Consider the following 18697-nt stretch of genomic DNA (forward strand, 5'->3'; position numbering starts at 1 on the left):
TTCGTTTTCAGTGTTGGAGCTGAAGCCAGACAAAACAGGTGTACTACTGTTCTCTCTGCCATGAAAAGACTATCTCTTGATCATTTGGTGAATTCAGAATTATAACTGTTCTCAGTAGTGAATGTAAACCTAATGTGTTTCTGTTAAAAGGTTTTTCTTTTGTCTTCTGGATGTTGTTTTCTAGAATTAGAACATTATAGCGCAGTACAGGCCCTTCGGCCCTCGATGTTGCGCCGACCTGTGAAGCCAATCTAAAGCCCATCTACACTATTTGCATTATCAACCATATTTTTGGGAAGTTATTAAGGATTACTTAAGGGTTGTATTCCTTGGCGGTTGTATTTGAATTGATGGTTGCTAAGATGTTCACTGTATGTTTTAAAAAGGTTAACTTGAGTTTATAGAATAAACATTGTTTTGCTTTTTTTGATTTCTGCTGTACCACACCTGTAGAGTGGGCCGTGTGCTCCCCATACCACAATCTATTAAAAGTTGTGGGTCGGGTGAACTCCATGATACACTTTGGGGGTCTCTAAACCCTGGCCCATAACAACGGCGACAATTTTATAAACACATTAAAAATGTTTAGCACATATCGGAGGTTGTTTTGCATGTACCTGATTGATCTTGTGTTGCATTTCCTTCAAACGCTGCTCGCTGTGGCTCCGCTCAATGTTAAATCGGTCCAGCAACTCTAACTTCTCCTGACTCCAGTTCTTCTCACTAATTTGAAGCTGCTGCGTTAGATCCATAACTGCAGTGTAGGACTCTGCGAGGAGCTGCTGGTGTTCTTCCCTCTCCCATTTCAAAGCTGTCTTGAGATCACCTGGAGCTTTCTCAGAGGTCATTTTGCCAGCCTTACCTTCCAGCTGTTGTGGGAAATCAGTATTTTAGTTTGAATTTCCAGCAATTTTCATACCTTATTTTTATTCATGGGTTGCAGAGAAAGTCAGCATTTACTGCCCATTGCTCATTTATTCAACTAGTGAGCCGTGAGGCCTCTTAAGAGTCAAGCGCATCACACAAAGTACAGACCAGGCAAGGACAGCAGATTTCTTTCCCATCATTGATGCCAGCCTTTTAAACTCGAGTTATTCAATTGAATTTATTTAAATGCGGTGTTGCAATTTAAACTAATTGCTCCAGGTCATTAACCAAGGCCTCTGCATTCCTAGTCCAGTAACATAACTGCTATGCTACTGAACCTGCTGATAGTTTTCTAGCCCAATTTTGAACATTAATAATACAATTACAATTAAAAAGATAAATTTAGATAGTTCATTTCGAGCTCAAGTTCCACATTTCTTCTCCTGTATTTCTTGCGCTTGTGAAAAACATGTATATTAAAAACTTTCTTTATTGTTTACATTTCTGAAATGGCTTCAGCTAAACCGGTTTTTTTAAAAAAAGGACATTCAACGACAGCTCCCTTAACTACAGCTCTTACAACAATATACTTAGAACCATTGAATTTTTACAGTGCCGAAGGAGACCATTTGCCCCATCGAGTCCGCACTGACCCGCTGGAAAAGCACACTACCTAGGCTCACCCCCTCGCCCTATCTCTGTAACCCCACTTAACCTGCACATCTTTGGACACCATGGGGAAATTTAGCATGGCCAATCTGCCTAACCTGCACATTTTTGGATGATGGGAGGAAACTGGAGCATCCGGAAGAAACCCAAGCAGACACGGGGAGAAAGTGCAAACACCACAGTCACCCGAGGCCGGAATTGAACCCAGGTCCATGACACTGTGAGGCAACAATGCTAACCACTGTACCACCATGCTGCCCCAACTTCAAGTTGTCTACTTAAAATTTTTTGTAAAATGTTTCTGATTCCCATAACTCCGATTTGCACATGCTGGACAAGGAACTGAGGAATTAGTTCTGCGATTACAAGCTCCCAATAAGGGAGCTGTAACTAGCAGAGATGGTGTTACAGCATTATAGCTACGATCCTTCTTGCTAACTTCCTCACAAGTCTAGGAAATGGGAATTACTGAGCCCGACCTCTGGCTCATTAACCTAGGAGATCTTAGGACACTGAATAATGAAGTTCAAACTCTCCATGTCCCAGGTAGCATGATGACAGATTATTGAGATGATCGGTTAGTTGATGAGGTGATATGGGGGGATTGGTTCCATTTCATGGCACACTGACACAAGTCTGGGGCAGGAATGAAACCTTCAGCCTCTTCCTGAACTCGGGTTTAAAGAGGATCCCAGTGGGATGGATGAATAGAGCAGCCACAAGGACTTGAAACTAGTAAATGGGCGGGGCCAAATGGAACTTGGAGGGTTTGCTGAGACATAACTATAAGACAATCAGGACAGGTTGCAGGTCTTTAGAAAATATTTTTTTAAAATAGCAGACATAAGAGTAGCCTTAGTGTTAAAGGATGAACATTTTTCAATGATAAGAGAGGACGTAATCAGACATAAACAAGCAGTGGAAGCTTCATTAAGTGAGAAATGGTTGTAAGGCTATTGAGGAGAGTTGTCTTTACTCTCCCTAATAGCAACTATGAAGTGGTAGATGCAGAGATTAAACAAGCATGTGGCAATAGCAAAATGGTTTTAATAGGGAGCTTAATTTGCATATAGACTGGCATAAGCAGACAAGCACATTAGAAGGGCAGTGAAAATTCCCTCGTGTGTCCAGGATTGTTTTCTGCAACATTGGGCGCGATCTACTGGCCGCATCCGGGGAGGAATGGGCGAGACGTGGCCGGTAGATCCCGGGAGAGGCCTCCCCCAGGGTTCCTGAAATCAGTTACGCCTCATGAGATCTAATCAATCTTGCGAGACATCACGATCTAGATCCTGCCCACAATGGGCGGGACCCAGTTGCACACGAGTTAAGTAAGTTTAAGAACCCACTTAGCCTTGCTCGTACCAGATCTAACGACTTTATTTTCTTTGTTAGATTGCGCCATATATGCCTGAGAACCAACAAAGGGGGGGATGCCTCATTACCTGACATTGTGAAAATTTCCCAGGTATGTCCTTTCCTCAAAGAGCACGACAAGTCCAACCTGACCGATTACCACCCCACCAGCCTCCTCCCGATCAGCAAAGTGATGGAAGGAGTCATTGACAGTGCTATCAATTGTCACATACACAGCAATAATGCTCAGTTTGCATGTTGATGATCCCCAGGACCAGATGGTTTCCATTCCAGCATTTTATAGGAGTGGGTAAGAATATTGCAGAAACCCAAACTATAAACTGGCAAATTCTCTGAATTCAGGACTATTCTTTCAGATTGGAAAACCGTGGATACTATTCTATTTAAGGAAGGCGAAAGAGAGAAACTAAGAAATGATAGTTTATCCTAACATCTGTAGTCAGGAATTACTAAAGTCTATAATTAAAGATAGAGTGACTGAATACCTTGAAAATGTTCAGGTCATCAGGGGAGCCAACATGGATTTGTAAATGGTAGGTCATGTCTGACCAACTTGACTGAACTTTTGAAGCGTTGATTGAAGTAATGGATAGGGGAATTTTTAAAATTCTTTCATGGGATGTTGGCTCCATTGGCTCAGCAAGCATTTATTGCCCACCGCTAATTATCCTCGAGAAGGTGGTGTTGAGCTGTTAGGAAGGGAGTTCCAAGATTTTGACCCAGTAACCGTGAAGGAACGACGATATAGTTCCAAGTCTGGATGGATTGTGGCTTGGAGGGGAACTTGCAGGTGATGGTGGTCCCATGTGTTTGTTGTCCTTGTCCTTCTAGGCAGCAGAGGTGAAGTGAAGGAGCCTTGATGAATTGCTGCAGTGCACATTGTAGATGGTAATACACTGCTGCTACTGTGGGTCGGTGGTGGAGGGAGTGAATGTTTAAAATGGTGGATCAGGTGCCAATAAAGCATCCTTTTCTCTGGATGGTGTTGAACTTCCTGAGTGCTCTTGGAGCTGCACTCAGCCAAGCAAGTAGACACTATTCCATCACATTCCTGACTTGAATCTTGTAGATGGTGGACAGGTTTTGGGGAGTCAGGTGGTTGCGTTACGCTCCGCAGGAGTCTCGGCCTCTGACCTGCTCTTATACCACAGTATTTATATAACTGCTCGAGTTCAGTTTCTGGTAGTGGGGTAATCAGCAATGGCAATGCCATTCAGAATGTCAAGGAAGCTGGATTGTCTCTTGTTGGAGATGGTCATTGCCTGGGATCTGTGTGGCTTGAATGTAACTTGCAATTTATCAGCCCAAGATGAATGTTGCCTAGGTTTTGCTGCGTATGAACATGGACTGCTTCAGTTGCAACAGGTGCTGAACACTGCATCGAACATCAGCATTTCTGACCTTGTGATGGAAGGAAGGCCATTGATGAAGCAATTGAAGAAGGTTGGGCCTAGGACACGATCCTGAGGAACTCCTGGAGTGATGTCCTGAGGCTAAGATGATTGGCCTCCAACAACCACAACCATCTTCCTTTGTGCTATGTCTCCAATCCGTGCAGTTTCCCCCCGGATTCTCACTGACCAGTTTTGCTAGGGCTCCGTGATGCCACAGTTGGTCAAATGTTGCCTTGATGTCAAGGGCAGTCACTCTCACTTCACCTCTGGCATTCAGCTCTTTAGGCCATGTTTGAACAATAGCTGCAATTAGATCAAAAGCTGAGTGGTCCTGGCAGAACCTAAATTGAGCACCACTGAGCAAGTTATTGATTGTGCTGTTGATTGATGAAACCATTACTTCTCAGATGACTAAGAGTAGGCTGATAGCGCTGTAATTGGCTGGATTAGCTTTGTCCTATTTCTTGTGAAGAGTGCTGATGAACTTCTGTGTACATTATTTACATGGACTTCTGGAAAGCATTTGTTAGAGCATCTCACAAGAGATTGATAGCTGATGTTGAAGTTCATGCAACTGTGAAGAGGATGCAGGGATCCTACAGCATGATCTGGACAGCTTCGGCGAGTGGGCAAATCAATGGCAGATGCAGTATAATTTGGATAAGTGTGAGGTTATTCACTTTGGAAGCAAAAACAGGAAGGCAGATTATTACCCAAATGGTTGTAAATTGGGAGAGGGGAGTGTGCAGCGGGACCTGGGTGTCTTTGTGCACCAGTCACTGAATGTAAACTTGCAGGTGCAGCAGGCGGTAAAGGAGGCTAATGGTTCATTGCAAGAGGTTTCGTGTACAGAAGAATTGCTGCAATTATACAGGGCCTTGGTGAGGCTACACCTAGAATAGTGTGTGCAGCTTTGGTCTCCTTTTCAGAGGAAGGATGTTCTTGCTCTCGAGGGAGTGCAGCGAAGGTTTACCAGACTGATTCCAGGGATGGCGGAACTGTCATGAGGAGAGATTGACTAGGTTAGGATTGTTCTCGATGGAGTTCAGAAGAATGAGGGGGGATCTCAAAGAGACTTATAAAATTCTAACAGGACTAGATAATGTAAATGCAGGGAAGATGTTCCCAATGGTGGGTGTGTCCAGAACCAGGGGTCACAGTCTGAAGATTCAGGGTATACTATTTCGGACACAGATGAGGAGACATTTCTTCACCCAAAGAGTGGTGTGTCTGCGAAATTCGTTACCACAGGAAATAGTTGATGCTAAAACAGTGAATATATTCAAGAGGTGGCTAGATATACCACTTGGGGAGAATGGGATCAAAGGTATGGGGAGAAAGCAGTATTAGGCTATTGAGGTGGATGATCATCCATGATCGTGTTAAATGGCGGAGCAGGCTCGAAGGGCCAAAAACCTCCTCCTGCTCCTATCTTCTATGTACTTAACTTAGATGATGAAATAGAAAGTCACATTTTCAAATCTGCCATTGACACAGTAGCGCAGAGGGAAGCAAGCACAATACTACAAAGGGATGTCTATAGATTAAGTGAATAGTCAAATCTGTGTAAATTAATTTCAATGTAGGCAAATTTGAGGCCAATTTGGAACTGAAAAGAATAGAACAGGACACTTTCTATAAGTGAAAATCAAGAAACAGCGGAGGTCCGAAGAGATTTAGGTGTCCAGATACCTTGATCATAAAAATGTCATGAACAGTTACAGAAAATAATTGAAACAGCTAATGGAAGGCTGGCTTTACCTAAAGGACTAGCATACACGAGGTAGAGGTTATGCTACTGCCATGGCCATCACACTTTGGGAAGGACATAATGATCATGGAGGGATTGCAGCACAGATTTATTAGGATGTAGGTAAATTCCACATGTTAAAATTACAAGAAGAGTTAGGCACAAACTCCGATTTTATTCCTTGGAATTTGGAAGGTTAAAAACTTGATCAAACTTTTAAAGTAAAATATTTGTTATCCGGCACGCTCTGGGAATCATTGGTGTGAGTCAATCAAACGTGCTGGTTAAATGCTGTGGAGTAAACGGGTTATTTAATGATCAGGCTGGTCACAATTGTTTTAAAAATCAAATGTCACTAGATTTGCATTTCAGAATGCTGACTGCACAATATCACAGAGAGATCGGAACCTGGGGAGAAAGAACTGCTGCCTTATCAATATGAACTTTTTTAGCTGCCGCTTTACATGAAAAGATGTTGTGTTATTTATGCCAAGAAAGTACCACTCTGTTGCCCTATGTTCTCCACTCTCTGGACTCCATCTTTAATTGTTATTGTTTCGGCCAGCACATCTTCACGATAGCAGTGGTTAGCACTGTTGCTTCACAGCACCAGGGTCCCTGGTTCGATTCCCGGCTTGGATCACTGTCTGTGCAGAGGCTGCATGTTCTCCACATGTTTGCGTGGGTTTCCTCCGCATGCTCCGGTTTCCTCCCACAAGCCACGAAAGACGTGCTGTTAGGTGAATTGGACATTCTGAATTCTCCCTCAGTGTACCCCGAACAGGAGCTGGAGTGTGGTGACTGGGGAATTTTCACAGTAACTTCATTGCATTGTTAATGTAAGCCTACTTGTGACAATAATAAAGATTATTATAACACATTTCCAAAATCTGCTTTTAAAAGCCTCCTGAAAAATCATCTCCTTGGCTAATGCTGTTAACCCACCGCTGCATTGTTATTTAACCGTTTCCCTTCTCTTGCATTTGAAATGAAAATGAAATGAAAATCGCTTATTGTCACAAGTAGGCTTCAAATGAAGTTACTGTGAAAAGCCCCTAGTCGCCACATTCCGGCGCCTGTTCGGGGAGGCTGGTATGGGAATTGAACCGTGCTGCTGGCCTGCCTTGGTCTGCTTTCAAAGCCAGCGATGTAGCCCTGTGCTAAACAGGGGGGTTGGGGGGGGGCGGAAGAGTGTATCAGTAATTCCGGCTAACAGAGCATTCCGGTTGGTACAATGCTGAGAAACACAAAATTTATCTGCTGAGAAACACAAAATTTATCTATTACTCTGTTTCTGCTGGTTGGGGGAATCTGGGACTAAGTGTAAGGGCAAGTCTAAAAATTGGAGACAGATCTTTCAGGAGTGAAATGTGAAAACAGTTGGACCAATGAAGGACGGTATATGTTTGAAGCTCTTCTGTAAATGACAATTAATGTAGATCAGTTGCTAATTTGAAACAAGACTGGTAGATTTACATTATCCAAAGAGTTATGGGGCAAAGGTGGATAGATGCAGTTAGATTGCAGAATACATATGATTTTACTGAATGTTAGCCCTTCAGCGGCTAATTATGTTCTATTCTATGGACTCAATTTCAGAACTGCATATATTGGGCCTAATAGACTGAATGATAAAAATGCTTCCAACCACTAATATGGATTTAAGTCATGTCTTGGACACTTAATCTGATATGATTTATATTCTGTCTCAGGCTGGTATAAAATATTTTTTGAACACCCGAGGATGTTTAAGTTCATGATTCTTAACTCCTGAAAACCGGAATAGAGTTATAACCACAATATATTAGTGACTGTGCCCCACAATGGATAAACTTGTTGCTTTAGGCTGAAACTGGAAGCGAGGTGAAAACAATTGATACAACCACGATGATTCTGGTGTAGGGATCTTCCTGTTTAATTCCTGATTGTCGCCTGTTTTCCCTTTATTTTATTTTGGTTATTCCAATTTTTGTACATGGATAATTAATGTACCAGTGCCTTTAAAATGGACTTTGCCTTTAATTCGAGTCGCTGGTTTAAACTGATGACCAACCACCGATCCTAAGGCAAAGCAGGTTGCATGACGCTATTTGCATTTCACCCAGCAGATTCCAGGGAGATCAGTGCTGACACACCTTGATGGACTTGACCGTCAGACAATGGACTGACTCAAATTGCTCTGCCGATTGGTTGAGGTTTTCTCTGGAATGTTCCTTCCTCTGTGTGACTGTTTTCTCTTTTACATGCGTTTTTGGCTTGGAAGCCTGGAAGGAGGCAGTCTGACCCTCTCTCTCTCTCTCTCTCTCTCTCTCTCATTTAATGGATTTGTTCCAAAGATCCGAGGTAAAAAAACACTCTCTCTGCACAGCCAGACTGAACTGCAAGGAAACCAAAGTCAAGCCACTAGCTGCAGGCAGGGTTCAGATGTTGAAAAGCAAATTACTGCGGATGCTGGAATCTGCAACCAAAAAGAAAATGCTGGAAAATTCCAGCAGGTCTGGCAGCATCTGTAGGGAGAGAAAAGAGCTAACGTTTTGAGTCCACATGACCCTTTGTCAAAGCTAAAGACAGAGAAAGTGGGAAATATATATACTGTGGAGTGAGAATGAAAGATGAGTCATGACCACTGAAACCCAGGGAAACGGGGTGCTGATAGCCACAGACAGCAAGGGGAAAGAGTGCTAATGGCAGTCCCCAGAGAGAACAAAAGGTGTGAAAGACCAAACTGCAGAGAAACTATCAGAGGGTAAACTGTGACAGATGTAGATGTTGGGGGAGGGGAAGGGGGGGAAGCAAAATGAAGAAAGGGTAAGGAAAGGTGGATAAGATGGGGGGGGGGGGGATATATATAAAGAAAAACAAGAGAGAAAGAAATGGTAAAAAAAAGTTAAAATGAAATGAGATGGAAAGAAATGGGTTGAGGTGGGTACAGCTAATCTTCTGAAGTTGTTGAATTCGATGTTGAGACCGGAAGGCTGCAGCGTGCCTAACCGGAAGATGAGATGTTGTTCCTCTAGTTTGCGTTGTGCTTCACTGGAACATTGCCAGCAGGCAAAGGACAGACATGTGGGCGTGATTCTCCCAGCCCTGCGCCGGGCCGGAGAATTGCGCAACCGTGCCGGTGCGCGATTCTCCGAGGCTGGAGCATGCTAACCGGAAGATGAGATGTTGTTCCTCCAGTTTGTGTCATCTTTCATTCTCACTCCACAGTATAAATATTTCCCACTTTTTCTGTCTTTAGCTTTGACAAAGGGTGATCTGGACTCAAAACGTTAGCTCTTTTCTCTCCCTACAGATGCTGCTAGACCTGCTGAGATTTTCCAGCATTGTCTTTTTGGTTTCAGATGTTTCAAGCCCTGTCGAATTTGATGTGGGGAACTCTATTATTACCTCAGTGAGGCTGTTGGTCATTCTGGTGGAGTTGGAAACAAGTAAGAATTAAACAGTCCTGAGGCTGTTCCTTTGAAAGAAGGCCCAGATTTATAAAAGTTAAAGTGATTCTCCAGAAGAAATTCTATTGTCTGGGAGTACTGACTGAATGTTTCTACTAAAAGACCATCTCCAACACTACACTGGTGGCTTCGCTCCCTATGCATCCTGAGAGTTCAACCTGTTGACTTTTGTGTGTTTGGGTAGAGGGTGGGAGTGTAAAAGGGGGGAGTAGTAGATTTGCTGGCCGTATTCCGTTGTAATTACTGCATATTTCAACTTTGTTTCTGTTATAAATAAACAGTTATTGTGTGCAACTTACAGACCTGGTGGCTATAACGTATTGAGCAGTCAAAGGGCCAAAGATTCTGTGAATTTTCTACAAATTATTGGTTAATTCACTTGTGTTGGGACTCTGGGGCCTGTGGGGCTGGAATCGACCGCAACATAACACTGGGAACAGGAAAAAATAGACCTATTCTATAAAAATAGTGATGCAAGGTTATGTTACTTAACTGAGATCTTGCAACATTTGCATTCTTTCAAATAATCATCATGTGCTTGCATCTCCATTCCGATAGGAAATATACATTTTTCCTTTGTCAGAATTCTTATGGTGGTATCTATTGCATGTAGCTCCCACTAACTCCATCTGCCAATATCATTGGTGTTCACTCCAATATAAAATGAAAAAGGGAATATATTGTATTCACAACAATGTAGCCAAACATCACTTGATTGTTATGGTAGCTGAATCTGAGAAATCTTATAAATTCTACTGTTAGTTGCTATTAAGTTACAACGATGATAATCTTTTCTGATGAAATAATGGTGTAGCTAATGTTAGTGTTACTTGTGCACAAAAGTTACAGGACTTTCAGGAGGACAAATGCACATTTATCACAAATAAGTAAAAACTGCTGGCCGAGTTGTGCTGCCTGGCAGTAGGAATCTGAAAATGACATTTTACTGTCTGCTTCATCATTCAAAAATATTGCATGGTGTGGAGCTGCTGTATTTGTATGGTAGGTGTCAACTAAACTTGCTAAAGCAAGTTAAGGCTTGTCCATTTCAAATCACAGCATTCTGTAAGTGTTGTGGTAAGTGTTAATTACTGACAATCAACCTCCTAGGCACTGAAAATTAATTATTACAAGTGTGGCGTCACCCCTCTTAGAGACCGCTGCCTGAAAGCTGAAGAGTAGGCCAGGCAGTAGAGTGAAGAATTACTGCATTTTCACTTGCCCTTCCCCAACATTTGCTGCTTCAGACATAAGTGCTTAAAGCAGCAGTTGCTCCAAGTTTCAGCGGCTTCCTCGAAATCCTCTGAATGATTAAGTGGGGTTACTGGGTTACGGAGATAGGGTGGAGGCTTGGGCTTAAATAGGGTGCTCTTTCTAAGGGCCGGTGCAGAATCGATGGGCCGAATGGCCTCCTTCTGCACAATGTATGTATGAATGTATGTATGTATGATAAGTACACTTCAAAGGGCTGCAACCCCTTTGCCAGCCTTTAAAATGCAAATTTTCCATTCATTTTCACACGTCAATACATTGCATTAGCCAGTGATTGTCAGTGTTATTATTCCAGAGACAGCTGCTTTGTGAATTGTTGATCTAGCTTTCCATTCACGCTTGAATGTATCTCAAGTGCCCTGCTTTGATACTAACCACAATGTTTATAAACATTCCTGCTATAATTGACAGTTCCTCACCACATCAAATGTAGCAATGCGCTTGCTGCTGTTAAAAAGAGGAAGTGAAAGCACTTAGCTGACAGCCTTGACTCAACACGGGGCTACCGCGTCGGGACCATGCTTGGACAATGTGCACCAAATCCTGCTGGGAGGATTTCCAGTTGTTGGGGATGGGTGCATAATGGAAGTTGGGGGAAATGCGGTGTGTGAGGAGACTTGGGCTTTCAGGCCGTTAATCAGATGAAAGTGGAAGCAAACTGCGGTTGGCATAGGGCATTTTCCTCGCTGTAGCGGGGGACCAGAGCATTGGACCGGGATCAGTGTCGTTGACACTCCATTTTCTGCCTGATCGGGAAACCTCCTACCAGCATCAGGGAGTTCACCCCATAATTATGCAAGAGCGCGACAGACATCACTAGATGCCATGCTACAACAAATCATGGCCCATTTAATGGGCAGCATAGTAGCACAAGTGGATAGCACTGTTGCTTCAGAGCTCCAGGGTCCCAGGTTCAATTTGCAGTTTGGGACACTATCTGTGTGGAGTCTGCAAGTTCTCCCCGTGTCTGCGTGAGCTTCCTCCGGGTGCTCCGGTTTCCTCCCACAAGTCTTGAAAGACGTGCTGTTAGGTAATTTGGACATTCTGAATTCTCCCTCTGTGTACCCGAACAGGCGCCGGAATGTGGTGACTTGGGGCTTTTCACAGTAACTTCATTGTAGTGTTAATGTAAGCCTACTTGTGACAATAAAAATTATTATTATTATTGTGGAGTACAATTCTCTGAATGAGCACTATCAGCACAGACAGAACTTTGCTGGATGGGCCCGGCTATTGAGAAGAGAGGTGGGTCTGGTGCTATTTAAATGCAAGGTTTTTTCCTGTTTTTATTTCTACTCCATACTAGCTTGAAATTCCCAAATACTAATGAGTTTCTGTAAAAAAAAAATGAATATAATCTTTCTTTCGGGGTTATTTCTCAGGAGAAGGTTCATGAGATATTACATGGATTACACATTTCCGTCTGAATCACAGCCTTTCCATTCCCAGGGGCAAATATGCAGCTGTGGCCCTCAGTCAGCCTGATAAAGGAAACTGTGGTCTGCTGAGCTGAAGGTTGTAATGGTGTGGCTTAGTTACATCTGCAAGTCACAGTGTTGAGCAAAAAAAAAAGGGGGTGGCGATTCCATGAACTGTGGTGCCAAAAGATTCAGTGACCCTCTTAAAAGTCTACAATTTGGATAGATTATGCAAATGCTTTAGAATTTTAGATTCGAATTCGTATCCTGAACATGCCCTGAGTATTGCAGTAAATGCTGCAATCCACAAATGTCAATGCCGGTAATATTAAAACTACATTATTTAAGTCCATCAACAAATTGTGATGGTCCCTGATCTTTCTCTTAAATGAATGCTGAGGCTAATGGCGCTCACCATTACTTGTACACAAATGACACGGCAACTTCAGTCGAGGGACCGATGCATGGTTAATCATGAATTTCCAAAGGTTGCTGTCCCAAGTTGCGCTGCTTTGCTGTTAGTGGCACAAAAATGGCATCTCACTGCCTCCCCTATGATTGAAATGCTTTGAATGGTGTGATGTTGCTACATTTCTGTGGCTTTGAACTTGGGAACTCACCACAGAGAGTGAAGTCCTGATATTTCAAGTCTAAGCATTCTAATGATGTGATGAGTGTTAATAACGGAAATCATCCTGCCTGACACTCAAAATTAATTAGATCAAGTGTGGACTCTGAATTCATTAGGTGGGGATTTTTAAAATGTTAAACTTAAAAATGTGAATTTTTTTCTTAAAAGCTTTTCTGTCTCTTTTATTCATTCTCTGCTTTCCCTCTTTGTCACTGATTTGTCATTGAATTCACGCAGTCTAATCCACACACCAATCCTTCGATTTGATTGCTTGGGGGGGGGGGGGGGGGGGGGGGAGAGAGGGGGGGGGGGGGCAGGGGGTGTAGATGCAGCTCTGGTCCCCTGGCTACATTTTCTGTAATTTTGCCATGCAAAATTTTTAAAAACCTAAATGCATTAGGGCAAGTCTAACTAATAGCAGGCATTGATAATGCAGTTCTATGGTCAAATCTGGGCCATGGAATCAGTGTATCATATCACTGTCAGCAATTGCAGTGTAGAGTTCTGATGAAAGGCTATCAACCTGAAAAACTGACTGTTTTTCACGGATGCTTCTTGACCTGCAGACTACTTCCACTACTTTCTGCTTTTGTTTTCCAACACCCGTAATGTTTTGCTTTCATATTTAAATCTTATTTTGCTGAACAGGGGATCTATGGAGCTACCAGAGTAGAATACTCTCACTTGTAATCGAAGATAGATATTAAAAATTGTTAACTAATTCAGAATTCGATGCAAATAAAATATATGAACTTCAGTTAAATATACTTTACCCTCAAAGCTACACGAAAGTTACCTCTAAACTGATTTATTCATATAAATTACTCTTTCCAAAATCAGTGAATGGTTTTTATTGGGGTTATATGACATTTCTCCTCCTATTTAAAATCAGATGTTAACCTGTACGTTTTAAATGGGTTAATGTTGTGCTGAAGTGGATGCCAATGGGATCTTATACAAGCACATTACGTGTTCCTCCCTCCACTAAAATCAGGAAAAGTGGTTCCCTGGAGACAGATATTTGTGAAGCAAAGGGTATTCCTTCATGGAGGTCAGTGGGTTGAACGCCGGTCCTGGATAATTCACTTTTTCGGTAGTGTTAACTCCACATGATGAGATAGGCATACAGAGATGAATCAGTCTTGTATGTGGGTACAAAATTTCCAGCAAAAGCAGTATAGATGTTCCACCTGGCAGAGTTCCTCTTTAAGGCTGCTGGTTAGATTGCAAACAGAAGAATGAGCTATGCAGTTCAGAAAGGCAATATTACTTGTTCCACAAACCAGGCGCCCATGTCACATGACTTCCATCTCTCCACCAGATCCTTCATAAAGGATGTAAATCCATTGTCTGGATTACAAAGACTGTTAAATGTCTCCACCATTAGGACTTGAAAGGAATGTTGTGAGGCCTTCGCCCTAGCAGATGATCCATCTCCTTCTGACCAGATCTTTCCTGATTTAATAACTTGGTTTCCCTCAGGCTCTTTGACTATGTGTGGCATCTCCCTCACTACCTTTTTCCCTGCTCTGGAACGTCTCTGGTCCCGGTTGAATTCTGGGAGTCTATTTTAAATTCGATTGGTCCTTCCTTTGAATTTACTGGTCTGGATTTGGCTGTGTTACATTCAAGCAGCACTCGCTCAATGGCCACACTTGGGCCTCTAAACATTTGCCCCTCTCCTGCGCTCCTGTAGATTTCTGCTGGCTGATGCTGGCCTCTTTTCTTGTGCTGGCTAACACTTTGCTGCCAGCCAAGAGGAAAACGATTCCTGTCTATGGTAGGTCAGGGGAAATCCCTACTATGTCAGGGCCTGAAACAAGGTCACACTCGAGGTGGACCCTATGGAGGGATGCAAACACAGATCATTCTTCCACTCCAGGAATCAGGGTTCTGGCCTATAAAGGGGACTATGGTTGGGAGGTAGGTTTAGGTTTCCCTCCAACATCAAGGTCCCTGTGTCCTGGAGAAGAACAATGGACTTGCTCACATTTTGGGATGGGTAGGTAAACACTGCTCCAGAAACGACAAAACTCCATCAGTTCTCTGGGTGTTTGCCTGGTTCGGACACAGAGTGTCCATGACCTCCAAAAGACAAGCTTCTGTAGTAAGAGACTCAATCTGTTTGCCACACTACCCTATTGGGGGTGTCTTTCGAGAGACTACTCATATGCAGTCCTATAAGGCCTACAGGATTTTCTCGCAATTTCCAGAACTCCGGCCTGGAATGGCCTATTTTATTAAAAAGGGAACACACTAGCCTCCTGTTATTCTCCTTTTGGGCTGCAGACAATTCCTTTGAATTTATTTTCTGGGTAGTGGGGGCTTTCCTATCTATATGGCTCTGCTTATCTTTCTCGTGTTCAAGGGAATGTTTGGACAGGGTCTGCTGGAGTTTCCGGGCCTATGGCCAAGATCGTAGCTGTCCGCTGTGACTGCTGCATCCCTGGTTGTGAGGGTTCTCTGCTCCATTAAGTGCACCAGCAGGTTAGAGGGTAGGGAATTTTTGAATTCCTCCGACAATACTAACTCACACAACACCCCCCCCCCCCCCCCCCCACCCCCATAGGTGCGTGGGATCTTTAGGGACTTTACCATTGGTCAAACATGATTGTTTTCGTTAGAGAGAAGAAGGTTAAGAGGTGACTTAATTGAGGCATACAAGATGATCAGAGGATTAGATAGGGTGGACAGTGAGAGCCTTTTTCCTCGGATGGTGATGTCTACCATGATGGGACATAGCTTTAAATTGAGGGGAGATAGATATAGGACAGATGTCAGAGGTAGGTTCTTTACTCAGAGAGTAGTAAGGGCGTGGAATGCCCTGCCTGCAACAGTAGTGGACTCGCCAACACTAAGGGCATTCAAATGGTCATTGGATAGACATATGGACGATAAGGGAACAGTGTAGATGGGCTTTAGAGTGATTTCACAGGTCGGCGCAACATCGAGGGCCGAAGGGCCTGTACTGCGCTGTAATGTTCTATGTTTGAACCAGAGGTAGGTTTGTGTGGGCTCTTGCAAATGTTTTGAATTGTTGATGATTTGCCTCCAGGACTAACTCGTAGACACTTAGGATGGCAGCCTTGATCTGCTCATAATTCACGGAGACATCAGGAGTCAACATTGAGTAGACCTATTGGGCTCTCCGACAGCTGTCCTTGAATTAAGAAGGTCCAGATATCTGATGGCCATTTTAGCTGTCCTTTTACTTTCTCAAAAGTGGCAAAATAATGACCCCGCATCATCCTCTTCGATTCTGGGAAAGAATCTAATACACATGAGGTCTCAAGAGTGGTTCTGGGTGAGGGAGATGGGAAGTGCTACAGGGAAGGGAGGCATTTTCTCATGCCATTTTCAGTTGTCTGGTCTCTCTCTCTCTCTCTCTTTGAGCTGTTAGTTCCATTTCCAATTTTCGGAGCTAAAATTCTTCTCTTTTCTGTCTCCTGTTCCCTTGCTCTCTCTCTCACTTCCCCTTTCTTGAAATTCTTGCTGTACTATCAGCTTTTCCAGTTCAAATTTGGTTAGGGGAGGGAATTCAAAGCCATGGTTGAGCCCTTCATCTACCAGCTCTACCAGGTACGAGAGATCCAAATGTTCCACCAACAACTGGATCAGTTCTCTTCACTTTACTGGGCAGCTTTAGCTGTACCACGCTAGCTATAACTTTCCATTGCTCTGTGCTAAGTGATGCTAACGCTTCACCATTCAAATCTTCTTGCCTTGCCTTGAACGAGGCAATTTTTTATACACAGAGGGTGGTGGGAGCCTGAAACTCGCTGCCGGGGAGAGGTTGTGGAAGCAGGTACGATAGTGACTTTTAAGGGACGTCTTGACAAATAGGATGAATAGGATGGGAATAGAGGGATATGGTCCCCGGAAGGGTAGGGTTTTTTAGTTTGAGTTCAGATGGGCAGCACGGGCGGTGCAGGCTTGGAGGGTCAAAGGGCCTGTTCCTGTGCTGTAATTTTCTTGGTTCTTTCTTTTTCTTTGTTCTTTGCTTGACCACATCTGAACATCAAAAGTTGCCATTTTCTTCAGGAGAAAGAAATTTGCTGTGGTAAGTTACTGATGCTTTAAAATTGGTTCCAGCTACTGAAATTTTTGATTGGCTCGTTTATATCAGATTTGGCTCATGTCTTGGACTCTGGTCAAATTAAAATGGGTATTCCTGGATTTGAGCTCCCAATTTCTGTTACAGACAGAAGGGAGGTTAATTTAAACAGCGCTAATCTCCCCTCTCATCCATCAGTAACAAAAAGGTGTTTTGATTGGTTTTCTTTTTTATAAGTTTATCCCAATGCCTCGGTTTTGGTACAATCAGACTTTTTTGTATTAATTAGCCCACAGCAAACTCGAGATAGGATGAAATCAAAGGGTTAATTTATTTGCACACACTCAAAATACAAAAAGAGGATTTGCAACATCCCCCTCGCATTCAGATAGTAAAAGAGAGGGATAGAGAAAAGATAGATTCAAGTACAGAGACCACACAGAAAGGAAATATGTGGGTTCCAAAGTCCAAAATCAAGTCCAATGAGGTATTCCTTCATGGAGGTCGGTCAGCAGGTTGAAATCAGATGCTGGATAATTCACTTTTCCAGTGGTGTTGAGTACACATGATGAGATAGACATGCAGGGAACAATCTGTTTTGTCGGTGATGGTGCATATTTCCAGAAGAAGTAATGTAGTTGGGGCCAAGTATTCCACCTGCCAGAGCTCCTTGTCTGTGAGGCTGCTAGTTAGATGGTAAAGAGAAGACTGAGTTATGCAGTTCAGAAGGCGATATTACTTGTTCCACAGGCCAGAGGCCCATGTCACATGAGTCCCACCTCTCCACTAGGTCTTTGACAAAGGATCCATTGTCTGGATTCCAACGACTGTTAAATGTCTCCGTCATTAGGAAGTGAAAGGAAGGTTATGGGGTCTTTGTCTTAGCAGGCAATGTGTCGCGTTCTGGCCAGCCTGGGTTATTAAATGCAGATGATCCTTTTATATCTCTCTTTGAAGTTGGGCTGTATAATTCACAGATGGTCATTAGTGGCTCCTCAGAGATAAGGAGTGCAAGTGTTTCCAAAACTGCCAAGTAGCTTCTTTTGTACAGGGCTCCCAGACAGACATAGGTTCAGATATTTTAAAGGTCTTTGTTCAGTTTTAAAATTTGAGAAAAAGCAATGAACCTATCTATATTTATTTTATATAAATATACAATGTGAGGTATAGTACTTCACACATACAAAGAACTCAATTGGATGACTGGTACTTTAGAAAAGGAAACCTGCTATTTTTACCCAGTGTGGCAGATATGTAACTTTAGTCCCACACTGGCAATTCTTACCTGGCTTCTGTAGTGGTCTAGCAAGACTCTGTATCAAACTAGGGCAATTAGGGATAGGCAATAAATGATGCCCTGCCAGTGATGCTCTCATCTTGAGAATGAATACAAAATAATGATGGACAGAAAATAGAAACATCATTAAACAGAAGAGGGAATACTTGGAACCTCTTTCATCAGAGGGAACATTGCTTACTATAAACCAGATATATTGGATCGACTGGGTCAGTGATCACTCAGTGGGTAACACACTTGCCTCTGAGCCGAAGATTTTGGTTCAAGTCCCACTCTTGGGCTTGAGCACAAAAATCTTGGTTGACACTCCAGTTCAGTACTCAGGAAGTGCTGTACTGTTGGTAGTGCCATCGTTTGGATGCCATAAGACCATAAGACATGTGATGTTAAGTCTGAGGTCCCATCTGCCTGCTTTGGGTGGAAATTAAAGATCCAATAGGACTATTTAAAATAAGAGCAGGGGAGTTATCCCTAGTTTTGTGGCCTTAATCAACATCACAAATCATATTGCTGTTT

The 18697-nt window shown here is 43.0% G+C and overlaps 1 protein-coding gene across 2 annotated transcripts in view; it reads right to left on the reverse strand.

Moving 5' to 3' along the window:
* The window catches only part of mtcl2 (microtubule crosslinking factor 2), a 130993-nt gene that overhangs the window by 24258 nt on the left and 88038 nt on the right, over window positions 1-18697 (reverse strand). For both annotated transcript variants that reach the window (XM_072515003.1, XM_072515002.1), the window contains exon 11: window positions 618-869. In XM_072515003.1, coding sequence (XP_072371104.1) covers window positions 618-869 — 252 coding nt within the window. The remainder of the gene's footprint in view (window positions 1-617; window positions 870-18697) is intronic.

The sequence above is a fragment of the Scyliorhinus torazame genome, chromosome 8, assembly GCF_047496885.1.
Source record: "Scyliorhinus torazame isolate Kashiwa2021f chromosome 8, sScyTor2.1, whole genome shotgun sequence".
Classification (NCBI taxonomy): domain Eukaryota; kingdom Metazoa; phylum Chordata; class Chondrichthyes; order Carcharhiniformes; family Scyliorhinidae; genus Scyliorhinus; species Scyliorhinus torazame.